The 22,260-nt window shown below is 43.1% G+C and overlaps 1 protein-coding gene across 2 annotated transcripts in view; it reads right to left on the bottom strand.

Moving 5' to 3' along the window:
• Positions 1–22,260, bottom strand: part of myom3 (myomesin 3) — a 71,213-nt gene that overhangs the window by 5,629 nt on the left and 43,324 nt on the right. For both annotated transcript variants that reach the window (XR_011672716.1, XM_071383695.1), the window contains exons 14-29: positions 21,234–21,361; positions 18,247–18,430; positions 17,777–17,951; positions 17,345–17,466; positions 14,660–14,847; positions 9,679–9,805; positions 8,624–8,808; positions 7,871–7,985; positions 7,531–7,687; positions 7,126–7,232; positions 6,999–7,043; positions 6,592–6,728; positions 5,604–5,748; positions 5,204–5,263; positions 2,921–2,988; positions 2,669–2,776 (exon numbers count right to left, since the gene is read on the bottom strand). Coding sequence is in view for 1 of the 2 variants with exons in the window: in XM_071383695.1 (XP_071239796.1) it covers positions 2,669–2,776; positions 2,921–2,988; positions 5,204–5,263; positions 5,604–5,748; positions 6,592–6,728; positions 6,999–7,043; positions 7,126–7,232; positions 7,531–7,687; positions 7,871–7,985; positions 8,624–8,808; positions 9,679–9,805; positions 14,660–14,847; positions 17,345–17,466; positions 17,777–17,951; positions 18,247–18,430; positions 21,234–21,361 (2,051 nt within the window). In the remaining variant the exon portion in view is untranslated. The remainder of the gene's footprint in view (positions 1–2,668; positions 2,777–2,920; positions 2,989–5,203; positions 5,264–5,603; positions 5,749–6,591; positions 6,729–6,998; positions 7,044–7,125; positions 7,233–7,530; positions 7,688–7,870; positions 7,986–8,623; positions 8,809–9,678; positions 9,806–14,659; positions 14,848–17,344; positions 17,467–17,776; positions 17,952–18,246; positions 18,431–21,233; positions 21,362–22,260) is intronic.

Genomic DNA, 22,260 nt, shown 5'->3' with positions numbered 1-22,260 from the left:
ATGCGCCGAATACAACAGCTGTAGACCTTACAGTGAAACGCTTACTTACAAGCCCTTAACCAACAATGCCATTTAAAAAATACAAAATAAGAATAAGAAATAAAAGTAACAAGTAGTTAAAGAGCAGCAGTAAAATAACAATAGCGAGACTATATACAGAAGGTACCGGTACAGAGTCAATGTGTGGGGGAACCAGTTAGTCGAGGTAATTGAGGTAATGTAGGTACAGTTACTAAAGTGACTATGCATAGATAATAACGGAGAGCAGCAGCTGCGTAAAAGGGGGATGGGGACGCAAATAGTCTGGCCATTTGATTAGATGTTCCGGAGTCTTATGGCTTGGGGGTAGAAGCTGTTTAGAAGCCTCTTGGACCTAGACTTGGCGCTCCGGTACCCCTTGCTGTGCGGTAGCAGAGAGAACAGTCTATGACTAGGCTGGCTGGAGTCTTTGACAATTTTTAAGGCCTTCCTCTGACACCGCCTCGTATAGAGGTCCTGGATGGCAGGAAGCGTGGCCCCAGTGATGTACTGGGCCGTCCACACTACCCTCTAGTGCCTTGCGGTCGGAGGCCGAGCAGTTGCCACACCAGGCAGTGGTGCAACCTGTCAGGATGCTCTCGATGGTGCAGCTGCAGAACCTTTTGAGGATCGGAGGACCCATGCCAAATCCTTTCAGTCTCTTGAGGGTGAATAGGTTTTGTCGTGCCCTCTTCACGACTGTCTTGGTGTGCTTGGACCATGTTAGTTTGTTGGTGATGTGGACACCAAGGAACGTGAAGCTCTCAACCTGCTCCACTACAGCCCCGTCGATGAGAATGGGGGCGTGCTCGGTCCTCCTTTTCCTGTTGTCCACAATCATCTCCTTTGTCTTGATCACGTTGAGAGAGGGGTTGTTGTCCTGGCACCACACAGCCAGGTCTCTAACCTCCTCCCAATAGACTGTCTCGTCGTTGTCTGTGATCAGGCCTACCACTGTTGTGTCATCGGCAAACTTAATGATGGTGTTGGAGTCGTGCCTGGCCGTGAAGTCATGAGTGAACAGGGAGTACAGGAGGGGACTGAGCATTAAATAATTCCTGCAAAACACTTGTCTCAACATCAACAGGGCGGCAGCGTAGCCTAGTGGTTAGAGCGTTGGACTAGTAACCAAAAGGTTGCAAGTTCAAATCCCTGAGCTGACAAGGTACAAATCTGTCATTCTGCCCTTGAATAAGGCAGTTAACCCCACTGTTAACCCCACTGTTAACCCCAGTTAACCCACTTAGGCTGTCATTGAAAATAAGAATTTGTTCTTAACTGACTTGCCTAGTTAAATAAAGGCAAAACAGTGAAGAGCTGACTCTGGGATACTGGCCTTCTAGGCAGAGTTGAAAGAAAAAGCCATATCTCAGACTGGCCAATAAAAGATTAAGATGGGTAAAAGAACACAGACACTGGACAGAGGAACTCTGCTTAAACAGCCAGCATCCCGGAGTTGCCTGTTGATGTTGAGACTGGTGTTTGTGGGTACTATTTAATGAAGCTGCCAGTTGAGGCGTCTGTTTCTCAAACTAGACACTCTAATGTACTTGTTCTCTTGCTCAGTTGTGCACTGGGGCCTCCCACTCCTCTTTCTATTCTGGCTAGAGCCAGTTTGTGCTGTTCTGTGAAGGGAGTAGTCAAATCAAATCAAAGTTTATTTGTCACGTGCGCCGAATACAACAGGTGTAGGTAGACCTCACAGTGAAATGCTTACTTACAGGCTCTAACCAACAGTACAAAAAAGGTATTAGGTGAACAATAGGTAAGTAAAGAAATAAAAACAACAGTAAAAAGAGGCTATAACAGTAGCGAGGCTACATACAGGCACCGGTTAGTGGGGCTGATTGAGGTAGATCTCGTACAGCGTTGTATGAGATCTTCAGTTTCTTGTCAATTTCTCGCACGGAATAGCCTTCATTTCTCAGAACAAGAATAGACTGACGAGTTTCAGAAGAAGTTCTTTGTTTCTGGCCATTTTGAGCCTCTAATCGAACCCACAAATGCTGATGCTCCAGATACACAACTAGTCTAAAGAAGGCCAGTTTTATTGCTTCTTTAATCAATCAACAGTTTTCAGCTGTGCTAACATAATTACAAAAGGGTTTTCTAATGATCAATTAGCCTTTTAAAAGGATAAACTTGGACTAGCTAACACAACGTGCCATTGGAACACAGGAGGGATGGTTGCTGATAATGGGCTTCTGTATGCCTATGTAGATATTCCATTAAAGTCAGCCGTTTCCAGCTACAATTGTCATTTACAACATTAACAATGTCTACACTGTATTTCTGATCAATTTGCTGTTATTTTAATAGAGATTTTTTTTGCTTTTTGTTCAAAAACAAGGACATTTCTAAGTGACCCCAAACTTTTGAATGGTAGTGTACATTACTATACTGCAAATATGAGGTGGTTGGTAGCTTAATAGTTAGAGAAGAGGATCTGTAGCCGGAAGGTCACCAGGTCAAATATCCAGTTGTGCGCTAAATAGTGGGGTTATGGGCCAGTTCCCTGGAACCAGATTCAGCCTAGTCCTGGATCCATTCACAATAGAGAATCTCCATTGAAAGTGTGTTTTAGTCCAGGATTCATTTTAATCTGGGTTCAGGAAACCAGCCCTATGAGGACTGGATCTGGTGTGTGTACCTGTTGCACAGTCATGGTGCTGACTCCAGTCTGCTGGTCATACACAGCTGGAGTCTCCACGCCGTCCTTGAACCACTTCAGAGTCGTATCCTTGCTTACGTTGGTCACCTGGACCCAGAATGACAGAGGATTGGAATGATACAGTAACACTGTGCACTGAATACATTCATAACAACACACATGCATATCAGAATACAGAATCCATGTGATTATTTCATAACAAACATAACATATTGGATATATATAAATTACCTTGCATTTGATTATAAACTCACAGTCCTCTGTCACGGTCCATGACAAAAACTCCAGAAAATGGGGTCCTTGAAAAACAGAGCGAATGATTAACTGCGCACACTGGACCAGAGATACAGCGTCTGTCTTTGCTGGCAATCAATCAATGAAACTCGCTATATTCTGGTGTGTCAGCATTATATATTATGTTCTAAAGTTATAGCTGCCTGTTTGACAGGAGCATTTTTCACAGAAATTAGATCTTTATCTACTGTTGGCAGTAATGGACTTTGGTCAGCCGGATGGGAGAAACTCTCTGAGAGGATCCGGCACCTCTCAGATTTGACTTTGTTGGTTCCTGGCACCTATTTTCCCGGATCCGGTACCTCTCGCGGCATTATTTATTAATTGTTCCACTGTTCGCACTGTAGACATTCTAATAAAAGCGATCAGCGTTAAATCAAGTTGCCTTCTCGTTATTTCTCCCGCCCTCCAAAAACACCATCATGTAAAAGCATGGTGATCCTTCTGTGTAATCATCCTATCCTGCCACACTGATTCCAGACCTGCTCTCTTATTTGTACATAGAGGTTATGGGGAGTGCCGGTGGGGTAAGTAACTGATCTTGACACAGGTCTAGGTAGTGGTGGTCAGCTGGTGAAGAGGTCCCTATGTAATCAAGTTACATAGCCTAGGCTGGTCGTCCCCCTACTGAATTTGAATCGTGCAAAGCCAAATAAAAAATGGAAAAGAAAAGGCAATCGAGTTTGACGACATTTTTTAAAGTCCAAAAATCCAGAAAAATATGATGAATCGAACCCAGAACGAGCCAGAGAACAGTCGGTGCTGGAGGAGAGGAGTGAGGGGCAAACTGTTCCTGATGGCAATGCCTTAGCTAGCAGCGCTGCTAATCCCTCCAGTTCAGCATCACCACCGGCACCTCCACTTGCGGGAGGCCTACTAGCGAGTCAGACTCAGCGGGAGAGGGAGACGGGGAGCTGGGGGGAGGGGGGCAGTGCATCCACCAACGAAGTGCTCAGAGCAGGTGCAATTTGCAGTTCAAGAACAATCAAACATATAACCCCTGGCTTGTCATTTAGAATTAAAAGTTGGGCTGTACAACATGCAAAAATGTAGGGCGCTTGGGTCTAGAAATCACTGGGAGGGATGAAACTAGCAAAAGAGTGGGTGGGATGCCCTCAGAAAAAAAAGGTTTTGAACATGCCCGAACCAAGGCACATTTGGTGGCAGCAAGCCTTATAGACAAGGCTAAAGAGGATACCCAGGTAATAGTTTTTAGGGCTCCCGAGTGGCGCAGCGGTCTAAGTCACTCCATCTCAGTGCTAGAGGCGTCACTACAGACCCTGGTCCACAACCGGCCGTGATTGGGAGTCCATAGGGCGATGCACAATTCGCCCAGCTTCGTGCGGGTTAGGCCGTCATTGTAAATAAGAATTTGTTCTTAACTGACTTGCCTAGTTAAATAAAAAATATAAATACTTAACACTCAAAATGAAGTAATAGACACTACAGCCAGAGTCTTCAGAAAATCCTTAAGAGGAAGCTAATTGTCCCAGCCACAGGCCCGCTCATGGCCTTGAGCAAGAAATTGACTCTTAGGGGTTCAATGGACTTGACATGGGGAGAGTCATTGTGGGAGGTTTTGAAAACTAAGGTAGGACATTTTTTTCCCTTTACAAACTTGTTCGGTACTGTGAAGGTAATCTGAATATGTGCTTCATATTATCACACAGGAAGGCCTATATATTGTCATGTGTGTGTTCTGCTGTAGCGTACACTGATCTATCTTATTTGAAGTTATATTCCAATAGTGTGATATTTGTTCTACTGCTACATTTGATGTCTTGAAAATGACATGAAATGCTGGTCGTGTCAGCCCCACAGCTGAGTATGTGTGCACAATGCATAATGTGTTCTGCAGTGTCGTCTAAAAATGTTGCTCTACATTGACGTCTGGAAAATGAGGCTATACGAAATTCAGACTTGTGTAAGCCTCGCAGCTGTACTCAAGCATATGGGCATACTGCAGGGACGTCTAAAAGGCTTTGGAGAGTGCTGTCCGTTTCACCACCATAGACAGTAGGCTACTTGGCTGTTTACTCCGTCTGCTGCGCTGCCACTTTGTGTTTGACACTTTGACTCAATGTGTACCTCAGAGCCCCCCGGATACCCCCCCCCCCCTGCACTCACTATGTGTTCCAGGACCTCCCGATTTACAAAATGAAGCACTGGATCCAGCCCAGAGGTCAGGGGTAAACTAGGGGCCAATAGGGGAACACTCACCTGACTTTCTCTTGTAGTCCATTCTGTTGGCCATGGATTGAGTCAGTGTCTGACGGAACTCTGTCAAAGACACAACCACAGGGTTACATCCCTACTAGCACACTGAGGATATGTAGTAACTACCAATAATAAGACAGTAACATTGACTGCAATAACCAAATCGATTGGAACAAATCTATATATCAAGTCGTGCCAAACATTTACTGCTCTCTAGAGTTCACAGCAATAGTAAGCTGCCCTTTTCACACTATTGTGCCGATCTGAAGCAAACTCAGCTCAGCACTTCCAGCAACTATGGTGGATGCGAAAACAGGCCAGCTCATCACAGCTTGGTTTAGCTCAGCTCGGTTCGGTAGTATGGACATCCCGGTAATGAGTTTGGGTGACCAGATGGACTCACTCTCGTCCACGAGCACCAGGGTGAACTGATTCTTGGCTCGGCCATCGCAGAGCTGAGCTGTGTAGGAGCCCTCGTCCTCCTTAGACAGCTGGTCAAACAGAATCTCTATCAGCCCACTGGCCTTGTCAAAGTTAATCTTATGGGCCTAGGGAGAGAGAAGAGAGAGGACACACACAAGCACATGAATGCACGCGTATGTACATACATGTGCACACACGTATGTACATACATGTGCACACACACGCACCTCACAGAACCCACGTTTTTACAATAACTTCTACAAGTGTGACTTGCATGTTGATTTCAGCTAATCAAGGCAAGGGGCTAAAATGGGGGAAATGGTGTTTGGTTTATTCACAAAATCCTCATCTGTAGTCATTTAGTAATAAACCCTTAGCAGTGTTGACGTTCACGTGAACACACGTGCATGGATGCAATCATGCTGTTCCTTACCAAGTAACCACATGCAAGACACTGAGTCCAAAACATGCAAGTTGTGTAATATTAGTTTATTAATCCCATGGAAAATCCACATCTGTTGCAACAACGTCTGCCGACAGTCTATTGACCTCTTACTAATGCAAACTTGAATGGGAAAATATAAAACATTTTGCTATTTTGTGGCCCATCTACATTTCGTTGATTTATGGAGATTTTCACTGGAAATGAAATTGCATCCGGGAACAGATAACCATCTGCATATATTCAGAAATAAATGTGTGTATGCAAAATGCAGTAGTTTATGCACACCTCTGGGAGACATGCTATAACTTGCCTGGATCGGTCTATTTCTGTTTTAACCAACTTGTCATCGTCTTCCTATTCATACATTACTGCACCATCGATTAAAGCAGGAACATTCTGACACCCAAGCTAGTTTTAGTATTCATTTGGGACACACACACTCTCCTGACAACTAGTAGGCACACGATTTAGTTCTGGGTTCTGAGATTAGAACACATAGCCTGCGTTTTGAAGTGTTCCTTACTGCAGTACTGGAGATCTCTCTGTCGTTGAGAATGAGGTGGAGCTCTGCAGCGTTGCTCAGGCTCTCAGTCTGCATCCAGAGACGCACGTTCCCTTTCTCTGACACCTCCACCTGCCACTTGGAGCGCAGGGCTATCACTGTAGGGGGAGAGAACAATGAATAGGGAATAAGTTATGGATTCAAGTTGGCCTCCAAGCTTCAGCAAACAAAATAATCTAGGAAGGGTGCTCAACAACAATGACAGGAATTGAAAAATAGGGCTTACCCAAGAAAACATCTGAGGGAATAGGTTGTTGAAATTGGGATGTTGAACAATATATTATAATGCCTGTTTCTATTTGAAAAGGAATACTATCAATTGTTTTAGCTCGATAGAGACTTGTATTATTACAGTAACTAAGTCTTACATGGGTGGCAGATGTGCCAGCCGAGCTCAGTCAGTCTGTCCAGATCTATGGGAAAAGAAAGAGAGGGAGAATTACAGGGAGCAGCAATCTTTTGCGCAGGTCTTCTTTAGCTTGGAGTATAAAGTACCTTCCGCAGTGAAGGTGAAACTGGAAGAGATGTTTGGGTTGTCACTCATCTCTGCTGTGTACAGGCCCAGGTCCTCTTTAGTGGCGTTTGTGAAGGTTAGGATGGACCTGGGGATGGACAGAAGGAAGGACAGTTAGCTAAAAGGACGGCTAGAAGGACAGTGGGTTTAAAGGACAGACCAGGGGACTAAGTAGGCCTGAATGGGACCATAGTGCTCAGTGAAAAGGGAGTACATTTTGCATCGTAGTGTGAGGTGAGGAAGAAGCTCCACTGAGTCTGACCCTTTGCTGACCTCTTAACATTAAACAAGTCTTTCATGGGTTACATGCCCTCTCTCAACTCTACAGGTCAATTTTTTCTTTCTCTGTAAAGACACACACACACACACATACAACATTGCAGTACCTATTGTTCTCCCACAGTACCCTGGCTCTCCCAGCTTCAATAGCCTCTTTGTAGTTCTTGCTCCAGACAAACGTGCTCTTCTCCGTAATTTCAGTGGCCTCAAAGGCCAGGAAGATGAAGCCATCATTGTCCACACCAATCTCTATGTCTCTGGTGCCTGATGGAGAAAGAACATGAATCAAAAATAATTCTGGTGATTTTGTTAATCAGGGACTTGTATTGCTAAAATCAAGCCTGGTCCCAGACATGTTTGTGCTCTTTTGCCAACTCCTATGGTCATTGTTACGCCAAACACAAACAGACCTTGAACCAGGCTAACTAAAACCCTAAAATGACTCACCTGGTTGGGTCTGGGCTCTGATAAGCTCAGAGGGCAGAGAAGGGATGCCCATTCCAGCCTTGTTGAAAGCACACACTCTGAAACGATAGGTCCGACCTGCCTGGAGGCCTGACACCTGGGAACACCAAAATGAAATATTTGATCCATTTTATCAAAAACAAGAACATATTAACTCTATTTCAATGTATCTATATCCTTATTACATAAGCCAAGTGTATCAATCAATTCAATCAATTTTATTTTATATAGCCCTTCGTACATCAGCTAATATCTCGAAGTGCTGTACAGACACCCAGCCTAAAACCCCAAACAGCTAGTAATGCAGGTGTAGAAGCACGGTGGCTAGGAAAAACTCCCTAGAAAGGCCAAAACCTAGGAAGAAACCTAGAGAGGAACCAGGCTATGAGGGGTGGCCAGTCCTCTTCTGGCTGTGCCGGGTGGAGATTATAACAGAACTATGCCAAGATGTTCAAAAATGTTCATAAGTGACAAGCATGGTCAAATAATAATCATGAATAATTTTCAGTTGGCTTTTCATAGCCGATCATCAAGAGTTGAAAAACAACAGGTCTGGGACAGGTGGCGGTTCCATAACCGCAGGCAGAACAGCTGAAACTGGAATAGCAGCAAGGCCAGGCGGACTGGGGACAGCAAGGAGTCACCACGGGCGGCAGTCCCGACGCATGGTCCTAGGGCCCAGGTCCTCCGAGACCTGGGCCCTAGGATCTCACCAACCTCTAGGATCTCACCAACCTTCAAAAAGGTATCTGCAATTGGCTCTTCATTCACAGCAGTCCAGCTCTGTGATTGGTCGCCCTCGCTCAGCTCCACCAGGTACCCTGTGATTGGTCCTTGCTGTCCTTCGTAGAGAGGCAGTGCCCACAGGAGGACCAGAGAGTTATGCCTCACCTCCCTGCATTCCAGGTCATAAGGGCAGCCTGGGGGATGAGTGGGGTTAGAATAACACAAAGAGAGAAATATGGGAAAAAACACATTTGTTTATCTGTATCAAGCCATAGTCTTTCATTCTATACAGTACATGGATTGATAAGTGTCTACTGTGTTAGAAATATACCAACCAGACCTGGGTTCAAGTACTATTTGAAATCAGTGTTTGGTTCATCCTGATTGGAGTGCTAGGTGTGCACGGTCCGCACTTTTTTGGGATTTTCTATTGGTTACATTGCAACATGCATGCTGATTCAAGCACAGATAAAGTATTTGAAATTATTTAAAATCTAAAACAGGGAAAATATTGATATTTATCCGTGTTCTATAATCACCCATAAACAGCCAAGTTGTCCATGACAGAACAGGCCATCATAAAGAAACAAACAAATAACAATAATAACATTTAAAAAACAAGTAAAGTGATTTTGCTTAATCTACCCCTTCGTTCTAAGTGCCAGTGCACGGTAGTTAATTTGCTTAACGATTTTCAGTCGCATTTAAATTATTTACGACACGGGGAGAGCCGGCTGGATTCAGCTGGATTAATGGGCTGTGTGGGATAAATGGTGTGTGGCTCTCTCCATTTCCAATATGAATATCACAACAGGCAGCATTATATGAGAAAGACCATGGGGCCAACACAGCTGGCCACGGCTGTGTATTGAACTGCTCCATTACCGAATGGCAGAGTGAGTAGAGAGAGAGAGAAAGAGAGAGAGTGTGTGTGTTTTAGAGAGCAAACGTGTGAATGTGTGTGTGTTTTAGAGAGTAAACGTGTGTGTGTGTGTGCGTACTCTTTGCGTCCGTGTATGCGTAAGTGAGTGTGTGTATTTTCATGATGATTGCATCATCCTCACCTGGCTCAGGCATGGTCCACTCCTCACACAGGAAAGCCTCACTGGGCTCAGAGGGTTTACCAACACCAACCACGTTGGCAGCAAAAACACGGAACTGATAGTAATGTCCCTCATCCAGATTACAGACCTGTAAATAAGACAACACAAAATGAACACAGTTACTGTACAAATTACAACCAGGGTTGTGTTCATTAGGACACACCTTAGAAAAACATTTTAAAAACATTTTGCAACAGAAATGAACATTTCTTATTGGTCAAGTTTTCTATTTGGTGCCTACTGAACAATACCCTGGTCATTGAGAAATCAAGGGTCAGCTAGCTTTGAGTTTCAGCACATCAGTTCCTGCATGGACAAACAGTTGACAAATCAAAAAAGGTACCTTTTAAAGATAATGCAACATAGTATCTGGATAACCTCGGGCATATTCGCAGAGATTCATCTTAAATCTGAGGTTGTGCTCTCTCATCCTAATTTAGCTTGCTTTCTCAACTCCACACATATGGACATGTCGGTGGAGTTGGGTTGCGACGACTGTGGAAGGTGTGTACCTCCAACTACATCGAGACGCTGTCAGTCGAGACGAGGAAACAGTCAGTGGTTCCATTTGATTAACGTTTTATTTAAAAAATTATGGATTTCAGCAAATAAAGAATGGCACGGAGCTACAGAGGACAAACACAGGTACACTGTAAGGGTTTCCGTATTTACATTTTTAGAACTATCGATTGACAGCGACTCGATGTAGTCAGAGATACAGTCCGCACACTCTCGTCTCTACTCATCTCCATTGATGTGATGTACACTACTGGTCAAAGTTTTAGAACACCTACTCATTCAAGGGTTTTTATTTTATTTGTACTATTTTCTACATTGTAGAATAATAGTGAATATATCAAAACTATGAAATTACACATATGGAATCATGTAGTAACCAAAAAAGTATTAAACAAAGTAGCCACCCTTTGCCCTGATGATAGCTTTGCACACTCTTGGCATTCTCTCAACCAGCTTCAACTGGAATGCTTTTCCAATAGTCTTAAAGGAGTTCCCACATATGTTGAGCACTTGTTGGCTGCTTTTCCTTCATTCTGCAGTCCGACTCATCCCAAACCATCTCAATTTGGTTGAGGTCGGGGGATTGTGGAGGCCAGGTCATCTGATGCAGCACTCCATCACTCTCCTTCTTGGTAAATTAGCCCTTACACAACCTGGAGGTGTGTTAGGTCATTGTCCTGTTGAAAAACAAATGATAGTCCCACTAAGCACAAACCAGATGGGATGGCGTATCGCTACAGAATGCTGTGGTAGCCATGCTGGTTTAGTGTGCCTTTGAATTGTAAATAAATCACAGACAAGGTCACCAGCAAAGTCGTCCCCCCCCCCCCCCCCCCCCACACACACACTATAACACCTCCTCCTCCATGCTTTACGGTGGGAAATACACATTCGGAGATCATCCTTCACCCATACCGCGTCTCACAAAGACACAGCGGTTGGAATCAAAAATCTCTAATTTAGACTCCAGACCAAAGGACAAATTTCCAGCGGTCTAATGTCCATTGCTCGTGTTTCTTTGCCCAAGCAAGTCCCTTCTTCTTATCGGTGTCCATTAGTAGTGGTTTCTTTGCAGCAATTCGACCATGAAGGCCTGGTTCACACAGTCTCCTCTGAACAGTTGATGTTGAGATGTGTCTGTTACTTGAACTCTGTGAAGCATTTATTTAGGCTGCAATTTCTGAGGCTGGTAACTCTAATTAACTTATCTTCTGCAGCAGAGGTAACTCTGGGTCTTCATTTCCTGTGACAGTCCTCATGAGAGACAGTTTCATCATAGCGCTGGATGGTTTTTGCGACTGCACTTGAAGAAACATTCAAAGTTCTTGACATTTTCCGTATTGACTGACCATCATGTCTTAAAGTAATGATGGACTGTCGTTTCTCTTTGCTTATTTGAGCTGTTCTTGCCATATTATGGATTTGGTCAAATTAGGGCTATCTTCTGTATACCCCCTTACCTTGTCACAACATAACTGATTGGCTCAAACGCATTAAGAAGGAAAGAAATTCCACAAATTAACTTTTAACAAGGCACACCTGTTAATTGAAATACATTCCAGGTGACCTGATGAAGCTGGTTGAGAGAATGCCAATATTGTGCAAAGCTGTCATCAAGGCAATGGGTGGCTATTTGAAGAATCTCAAATATAACATTTATTTTGATTTGTTTAACACTGTTTTGGTTACTACATGATTCCATATGTGTGAAAACAAAGAAAAACCCTTGAATGAGTAGGTGATCTAAAACTTTTGAGCGGTAGTGTACATTCTACAGTTGAGAACAACTTGGCTAATCCTAACTGAGCCACATACTGTAAAGCAAAGTATAAATTCTGCCAGTGTAGTTTGGCTGGCTTTAGGAAGGGGATTCAGATCATCGATCCCAACCACTTTATTCACAGCCACTTAGCCTTTAAAGTCCTTATCGCCTATGAAGTTATTCTGCTTTAGGGGGACTGAGCCATGGGACAATGGCTATCAATAGACAAACCTGAGGGGCTTATTTGAGTGTGATAGGAATCACACCATCGAAAGACTATGCCTCCTATATTTATAGATTGGTCACTAGGCTAGCCCTACTTAGGTACAACAAAAGCCTCTTCATCAAATCAATACCTAGACAGTGCTGCTTGGAGCTCTGCAGTGAAGTATAAATGGGATAAGGGGATAAGGGGCATTCGTCCCAAAGTGTCTGTCAATTCAACTTATCGCCACCAGATGGCATCAGTTCACCTGATTCTGAATCAGTGGAAGTAAAGGCACTACAGTCGAAATGGTGGTGGAATTCCAAACTAAGAGAGATAACTAAAAATCCTAAGGGTTCACATCTCAGACATTCTTCTAATGAGGCTGGATAGGTGACATGCCTGCCTGACTGCTAAACCAGTGGTGGTGGAAGGAAAGGATTCAGGGGGTAAAATAATTTACATTGGTTTACACAAGCAGGAAGACCAGAGTGCCCCGAGAATGACACCTCCGCTGGATCAATATTCTAATTAATCTCATTTACACGGAGGCAGCAAGTGAGCAGCTTGTAAAAATAAGAGCAAAAAGCGAACTCAGAGATGGGAGGAACTATTATTGGAAGAGACTGGGCAGTTTTAGGGGCTGGATTCGCCCAACAGAGGGCACTGCATGTGACCACTGTGTTTTCATTAATGCCTGCAAGCAGATCAATGGCTTTATATGTTAAATACCTTGGACATTAGGGCACACCGTAGCAGTATGTTTTGCAATAGAAAACGAAAACAAGCGTTTCTTATTGCACATTACATCCCTGCCTCCTGAACAAGACCCTGGTTAGTGAAAAAGCACAGTTTGCTCCAAACTTCTAAACTTTTTTTCAGTATGGCAGACTTTGAATTGCTTTGTTCTGTTGACTCTAAAAACAACATTATAAACTGGGTGGTTTGAACCCTGAATATTGATTGGCTGACAGCCGTGGAATATCAGACCGTATACCACGGGTATGACAAAACATTTGTTTTTCCTGCTCTAATTACGTTGGTAACCAGTTTATATTAGCAATAAGGCACCTCGGGGGTTTGTGGTATATTGACCACACCCCCCCGGCCCTTATTGCTTAAATATAACTCTTTTACACGCCATAAAGTTACAGGACACCTGTCATTTCCGTTGCAAAAAGAGACAGGTAACAATTTCCATTAGTCTCCATTGGCACCACCACTCGTTGCCTAGTAACACAGCTAAGGTAATAGAGGGAATGTGTTTTTTTCCTCCAGTATACCTCCACCGGAGCCTTATGTTCAGCTCTCTGACCACCACTAATTCTGTTTTCTACGTAGATACAAAGACGTTAGTTCTAATGGGGTGTATTCCAGAGGGGACAAAAATGCAATTTCAGAATGTGAAAGTTGTGCCCCTGTTGGTTATTACATTTTAGTTATACCACGGCATTGTTGAATAATTAGCTAGGAAGGCATTCTAGAGTGGGCATTACATGTAGATATACGGGACAGTTGGAAAAGATATAGGACACCTCTGAAATAGTTCCAACAATAGGCGCCTTTTCCCCCATTCTAAACCCCTGCACCACGCAGACCATACTTGCTACAAAGTTACAGAAGGCCAAAACAACAACCACGCAAACCGAAATAGGATACTTTGTAAACGCAGGTCCAGCGAGGGAAAACTTAGCTAGCTAGATAGCATTCATTTTCTTTTGCATATAATTTCTTTGCAGCATCTGATGACCTAACGTGGTGAGTGATGAACATGAATTTCTCCGGTTCTTCATGACGCAGTTGAAGCTATGATGTCAAATCCTCCCACGTGTTTGTAGTGTGACCAGCTGTTTTCAGCAACTGGTATTGTTGAATTTGTTCGTCATATTGGCAGATTTGCTAGCAACAAACTATTTCGCCACAGTAGCTTCTAGCCTAGTGTTTGATATGCAATGCGATCTCCTCTACTGTAATGAACAGTGTCTCTTTAAGGACAAAGCTACTCTTCAATGCCAGGCAAAATCGCAAAGAATGGACAACTGGGTCATGTCTTTGGCAACCGAGCCTTAGTGGAGTTGCCAACAACCAGATGTTCTGAAAACCGGATGTGGGAACTCCGCTCAGAAGTTTATGTTCCGCCTGCTATGTTGGCTAGCTAACCGATAGAACTAATGACCAGGTTTGGTGGGAGGATGAAAAAGAATGAACTTACTTATCAAAATGTAAATATCAATTAAAACACGTAATTTCTACCGGTAAATATGTGCTTCAGTATTGTTTTCTCTGGCAACTGTAGTATAAGCGGGATAAAAGTCGTCAGTTATTTACAAGATAATATACAGAGCATCAGCGTTTATCCTTAACATTACTCTGGTAGAGGGCCTTTGTCATGTCAAATGTGACCCAACATTCTAACGGCAGTGACACCTGGGTACTGGCACCAGATCCTTCCTCACCTTGTGCTGCCTCTCCTTGGCAGGCTTGGTGTTGACCTTTCTCCAGGCGTCCAGCTCTTTGTCCTTCTGGTCTAGGTAGTAGCCTCGTACAGGGTCTCCTCCATTGTTAGCAGGGGCTCTCCAGGTGAGAATCATCTCAGAGCCAGTGCAGAGCAGCAGGGCGATGGCAGAGGAAGGGGATGGGGCAACTGGGAAGGGGAGATGTATTTGAAAAGAAAGTTTGGGCATGCTATACGTTTCCTCAGCCTGCCCAGAGACAAACAAAAAAAGTATTACATTTAGATAGATAGCTTAGATGGATAGTGTTTTTAATAAATAGCTAATCAGCTTCTATTCTTCTGTATTCCATTCTATTCTATTCTGTCCACTTCCATGTATCAGGTCAGTTAATTTAAGGCCACACAGGGTTCCAGACACAAAGTATTGGATTTCAGCCATATCATCAACTGATCCGAGTCCAGATTCGGAATCTGGCATCACTGTGAGTGGCAGCTAAAATGAGCGGTCATTACAATGTAGCAGCCTGCAGAGTGCATGTTATTATTATTATCAGACATGCTATTATAGGGTGAGACAGCAGTGAGAGGGGTCAGCAGTTATTGATCAGGTTCCTGCCTCATCACAAGTCTATGTATTTCACTGTGTTTGTGGACAAACCAAAATAATTCAGGAGCCTACCCATTAGATCTAATACCTGTCATCATGTAATGGGTTCATGAGGCTGTTATGAACTAATGGTGAATTGAGATCAGGAATAGATTGATGAAGAGAAAGGAGAATACAGAGAAACAAGCCTTGGCTACTAACAAAGACTGACTGAAAAAGAAAATGGACTCCAACTAATTTACATGATCACTTAATATTTCACATTTACACCTCCTTATCCCGTCAAATTAGCCAGTGAAAGTGTAAATAAGAGATCACTATGAAAACATTCACAAGTATAAACACATTTCCCTGTGTCACGACGTGGCCCTTTTGGGTGTATATCGTGACCCCTCCCCCTCTCACTTTCTCTCCCACCACAGGTTTTACAACGGTCATAAATTCCTGGGAGAAACTCTCTTCGCTGCCATGGAGTATTGAGGGAGAACAAAGACATTATTCTTGCCAAAACTCCTAATCCCCAAAATTTGACAATTAAACAATATTTCTATGCTTGAGAATGTGGGAATGGTCCGTGGACACTTAAGGGACAGTAATGTCGAGTTTGTTTCATTTGGTGATCTCATGAAGGACAGGAAACATACATTACTGTGTCTTTGTTTGTGTACACTTCTCAATTATGGGGTTTGCATCTGATGGTTGTATAAACTATATGATTGAATATGAAACTATTTGTGAGAAGATGTAATGTGATGTTGGACTTCTAAACGAGATACTTGTTTAGAACGCCCCTGTGAGCCCAGACAGTACATCAGGCGTCATGGAACCACCCTCCAAGGCGAGTGCTTATAAAGGACTTCTGACTAAATGTACATTAGTCAAAAACGCAGGGACAGGAGTTCCCACGTTGAAATGGCTGGAACTCTGAAACTTTCAACAGAGAAGAAGTACTACTCGATGCCAAAGAGACCCACGGCAAGCCGGACGTCTTGAATGGTTAAGAAATCTACAAACTAGAGTCAAGATAACGCCAGACGAGGTCCCCACGTTGGAATGGCTATCACTCTAGAGACCAAAACATGCCGTTTGACGCTGGTGTGTGAAGTGGTTTAAACTACAACTCTAGGACAAGACCAGAAAACATGGTAGCTGTCGCTACATGTTGAAATGGTTGGCAACTCTACCAAAGGAAAAGACCAGAGAACGTGGAGATCATTCCCACGTTGAATTGGCTAAGAAATCTACAAACTAAAGAACAATTATTCAAGCTGCAGCTGTTTAAATAATTTAGTCTGGTACACGCATCCGATCTGAGAACATTTCCTAATTGTACTCTGAAGTATCCATTATAACAACCTACAACAGACATTGATCTCTGGTGGACAAACCAGAGGCGTTCTGTCAACTGACTATCCAGCAGACGGACCAGCGATCGCAGAGAGGGACAGCAAAGGCATACACTTGTAAATATGAAATTTGCAATTTCATTTCGAATGAGTGTTTGTTCATGTTCAAAGTATTAGCAATTTCTAGGAATGTAGTTATCAACCTTATTACAGTGAATCCTCTCAGAGCTTCCCACTCTTGAACTGTTCCCACCCCTTTCCTTTGTCTACCAAGCTGTCATATCGGCTTAGCCCACTAGGGACTTTTCTATCATGTCAGTATGACCTATTGTCTGTGTGTGTTTATGTAATTCTGTGATTGATTAAGTTAGTCAGTAAATAAATAATTAAGCCAATTTGTATATCGCTGATTCATGATCTATGCTAGAGTTCGTGCAGATATCCAAGGGTTTGCGACATTCAGAATATGACTGATGAGGTAATAATACATTAATAGAAGACTGTAATCGATAAGATATGATATATTCGCGAAATTGACACTCTAAAAACAAAATTTGTCCGTGGTGCCCCGACTTCCTAGTTAATTACTATTCCGTGATTCGTTGAAAACAGACGGGGGAAAAAGGGAGAGACTAGTTCTATTTGTTTCATTATTTCAGTTTGCCCTAATGAATATGTCCCAGGAGCATGTCCAACATTGTGGGTCAGTCAGCTGTTTTTGTCTGGTACTCACTGAGAGCTGCTTTCACCAGGATAGGGGGAGACTCGTTGGAGTAGATACTGTTCCCAGCTCGACCCACAGACTTCACTCTGAACACATACTCCTTCTTCGACTTCAGACCATTGACTGTAAACCTGAGAGGAAAAAACACCTCGTTTAGGCCTAGGTGTTGCAATGTCAAATTTGACTATTCATATAGCCCTAATGCCTAAGCAATTCTTTCTACATTGGGATGGTTCTATGGACTAAAAAGCAATTTAACTGGAAATGTCAATGGAGCAGGACTAGGCTTAGTCTGTGTCCTGGAAACAGTCCCATCATGTTCTGTTGTAGAATTAGTGTCAAGAGAGTAAACTACAACATTTATCCAATGAACAATATAAACAGCTTTCAAAATAGAGGAGCTCAGTTAATTTAAATGGCACAGTGAGTTCAGTACTGTACTTGGTGTTGGTGGTTGGTTTGTTGTTGACCGTCCTCCAATCTTGCTTCCCAGCCTCGCTATAGTACAGGTAGTATCCCAGAATGCCCTCTTTCTCCTTGGGCTCCTGCCACTGAAGCAGGACAGCAGAATCTGTGTCTCGGATGGCCAAGACGGAGGTGGCTGGAGCAGGAGCAGCTAACAGGATAACACAGTGAGCTCAGCTGATTGGCACACTCTTAGGAAAATAAAAACAGTCTATCTAAAGCCATCCCTGTAGGAGAACCCTTTATGGTTCAAGGTAGAACTGTTTAAAAAAAACTTTCTTCCATAGAGAAGGTACTGAAGGAAGGATGAAAATGGTTAACTGATGAACCATTGTCCCTGTAGAATAACCATAGAACTGTTTTTTATTTATAACAGCATACACAAATCCATATCAATGGAACTAGTATAACATTAAAGAAAGAATACGTTTATTCCTCTCCCTCACCTTGGGGTTGTACCAGTGAGATTGGCGGGCTCGGCTCTGAGGGTTCGCTCACGCCAAACTTGTTGACGGAGCGCACCCGGAAGCAGTAGGACTTCCCCTTCTGTAGGTTAAACATGGGGAACCTGGGAGAGCCCACCGTGATGTCCATGCTGGCCAGCTGCCAGCTGTTTTTACCTGCAATGGACTGATGGACAGAAGGAAGTACGAACAGAGAGAGAGACAGGCAGGCAGAAAGAGACATGGAGGTAGATGGAAAGAGAAGTAGGCAGAAAGACAGACAGACATACACACAGTGATTAATCCAAGTGTTTCTCACTATTATTTCTCTTTTCTGCTCCATTAACTTCATTCCCATATCTTTAAGTCCTTTTTAAAATGTACATTTGAATAAAACCCAGTGTTTAAAAGGAGATAAGCGATTATAAAGCGCAAGCCCAAGGGCGAGCCGAGGATATTTGAATATTCCTGGGCAGAACAGAAGCGGGAGATCTTGGTAATTTCAGATGCTTTTGATGGATTGGACAGTTTTATTACAGAGTTACTTATAAAAGTCCAATAAAAAGCTATTTCCTGTGGCAGTTTGCCGCTTTTCTTCTCATTATTGTAATTGCAAGCTGTTGGGCATCTAGCATGCAGAGTCCTGGTTGATATTGAAGAACTGGGGCACTTTGGGGGAGATGTAAAATGAATGATCCCCCCCCCCCCCAACCAGAACTTTGACAAACTTTAGTCATTGTAAGACATTCATCAAAATAGGAACACTTTTGTCCTTTATAGTTTGGTGGCCATGTACGAACACACCCACAACATGTACTATAAAACCTCCTTGACGTTAAAACTAAACCAGAACAAAACTGTGGCTAATTCACAACCGTGAACCTAGAAAACCAAGAGTTATACTTTTAATCACAGCCCAAAGCCTAGAGAGAGAGCTTTGACCCAGCTAACAATTATGGGGAGAGAGAACGTTTTTGTAATGTTACAGGTAATGTCCAGTTGTCCAGTTTTCCATTAGTTGGGGGAACATTCTATGTTAGCTAAAACCTTGTGAGAAACCTTTATACATGTTTTGGTGTTAAGGTTAGGAGAACATTCCCTTAATGTCAAACAGAATTTATCAGACTATACAACATTAATGTTCTAGACGTATTTTATGGGACGTTGCAAGAACATTAATGCGTCCAGTTTTCGAGGGTTAGGAGAATATTCCATCAACGTTTCGATATCTTTAGGGCATGTGATTATTGGGCCAGAGGCCCTGTCCAGAAGAAACCCTAACCCCCCTCCCTAGGCACTTGTGTAGATCTGAAACAACCGGTTTGGTGAATACACTTTGAAGTAAATCTCGGCTCTGTTAAAAGTACACTCAAGAAAACATTTTATTGATCATAGTGATTCAGGGATATCATTAAAACAGGCCATTAATATGTTAATAGGTTAATATGCCCCACCAATATTAGGCAACTATACAGAAAGCCTTTAAAATTGCTGAAATAAGTCAATAAATTCAAGGATGAGAGAATAATCAGATTAACTGACACCTGACACGGGCATGGTGGCGCATCGGGAAGATAGAAGTACGTTGAACTAAGGTTGTGAGTTCAAATCCCAGGCTAGGACATGTTGAATAATAATGACTGTATAAATGAACATGCACAATATAACCATGTGTGTTAAATATGTACGTTGAAAACACTATGTTAAAAGCACCGGTGTGAGTGAGTATCCCTAACATTGCCAGACAAAGAGCTATGAATGGGTCAGTGGTTCACCAATCAGGGACTTGATTGGCTCGGCATCAATAAGTGATGTGTAATAAAAAAATTTGGAGGGCACATGAATGTTCTTGCAACGTTCTCATTTAACTTGTCTAGAACATCTTATGTTCTGAGAACATGGTAACCATGTTCTGTGTATGCTTGGTGGGACTTTGATGGAATATTCTCTTCACTCACAGAACTGGATACCTAAATATCTTGCACCGTTCCAATGAAATGTGCCTAGAACATACGCAAAACATTAGGAACACCTTCCTAATATTTGAGTTCCACCCCATTGTGTCCTCAGAACAGACTAAATTTGTCAGGGCATGGACTGTACAAGGTGTCGAAAGCGGTCCACAGGGATGCTGGCCCATGTTGACTCCAATGCTTCCCACAGTTGTGTCAAGTTGGCTGGGTGTCCTTTGGGTGGTGGACCATTCTTGATACACACAGGAAATTGTTGAGCGTGAAAAACCCAGCAGCGCTGCAGTTCTTGAAATACTCAAACCAGTGCGCCTGGCACCTACTACCATACCTTGTTCAAAGGCACAAAAATATTTTGTCTTGCCCATTCACCCTCTGAATGTCACACATACACAATCGTTGTCTCAAGGCTTAAAAATCCTTCTTTAACCTGTCTCCTCCCCTTCATCTACACTGATTGAAGTGGATTTAACAGGTGACATCAATAAGGGATCATAGCTTTCTCGTGGATTCACCTGGTCAGTCTATATCATGGAAAGAGCAGGTGTTCCTAATGTTTTGTACACATAATATCTTAAGTTCTGAGAACATGGTAACCACGTTCCGGGTAAGTTCTATTTGACATTAAGGGAATGGTCTCTTGGAATCATTCCTTGCACATCACAGGAACGTTTGTTGTTAGTTCATGAGAAAGCAAATTAACTAGCGACAAGAGAGCAACTTCAAGGTCTCTCAGTTTTTAACGAGTGCACCGATGCCCACCTAAACTGACACCGCCAGTGTTTTTCCCCCTCCCCTTTAATCTTTATATAATGGTCAGAGCTCTTCATTAATTTGGCTCCGAGTCTACAACAGTAAAACAGATCAATGGGCAGCTGCGGGCTGACACTACACGCACTAAGATGGCCGGGTTGAGGGTTAATTGGACCTGCGTTTTAATGAATGTTTAGCTGGTCTGTGTGTGTGTGTGTGTGTTTCTCTGTATTGTGTGTAGGAGTAGGAGCACAGGCCTTAACTCACCCGCTCCACATAGAAGGTAAGTTGCTCCTTGCCTCTGGGCTCCGGCTCAGTCCAGCTAAGCACGGCGTAGTTGTCACTCACCTCACAGGCATGGACACCAGTGGGAGGGAATGGGACTTTCATCTGACCTGAGGTCAGAGGGAAGGAGGGAGGATGGGTGTAGAAGATAGTAAAGACAACAGGGGCATGGTCAGAAGGAGAAAACATTTAGAGACGGGGAGGATTACTATCTGAACTTGTCCAATAGGAACACATATTTTCATTTTCCATTGCAAATAGCTTTGCTACGGTGTACCCTGCTAAACAAGACCCAGAGCATTGGATCACATGACCAAGCAAGGGTCAGATATAAAATGTGTTTTTTTCTGAGAAACACACAGACTGTGTCATCACACACACATACACACACACACACACACACACACACACACACACACACACACACACACACACACACACACACACACACACACACACACACACACACACACACACACACACACACACACACACACACACACACACACACACACACACACACACACACACACACACACACACACACAAAAGGTTATTGATGAATTGAAACCTAAAGTTGTACCAGGGTGCCTCGAAAAAGAGAGTATGGCAGTCTATGAGGTTGAGATAGTTCTTTATTTCTCATAATAGTACACCATTCCCTGGTGTTTCCATGGTGTTTGCCTCCTCCTCCCTCTTTGAGCTACATCAGGGTCATGATCCCTGTTCAGAGAGAAGCACGCTGACTACCCTGGGCTATAATGTGCATTTACTAGGACACCATAGGGAATAGTCCACCTAATGGAACAAAGTACATTGCTTTCACAAAGCATGATGGAAGATATGAAGAAACATGACGTTGTTATATTAAATATCATAGGCAAAATTGCCACGGGTGTCTTGTAGTAAAAAAAGATAGTGAAAGATAAGTGTTTCCAATGACAACGGTGTGCACTGTGTGATTTTGACCAATTGTTAGTAGGCATTGCCTGTCTGCTAATTGGTTGAT

Source organism: Salvelinus alpinus, chromosome 35 (assembly GCF_045679555.1).
Source record: "Salvelinus alpinus chromosome 35, SLU_Salpinus.1, whole genome shotgun sequence".
Classification (NCBI taxonomy): Eukaryota; Metazoa; Chordata; class Actinopteri; order Salmoniformes; family Salmonidae; genus Salvelinus; species Salvelinus alpinus.
Note: the sequence above shows the minus strand (reverse complement) of the source record. Positions and strands in the feature narration are given on the sequence as shown.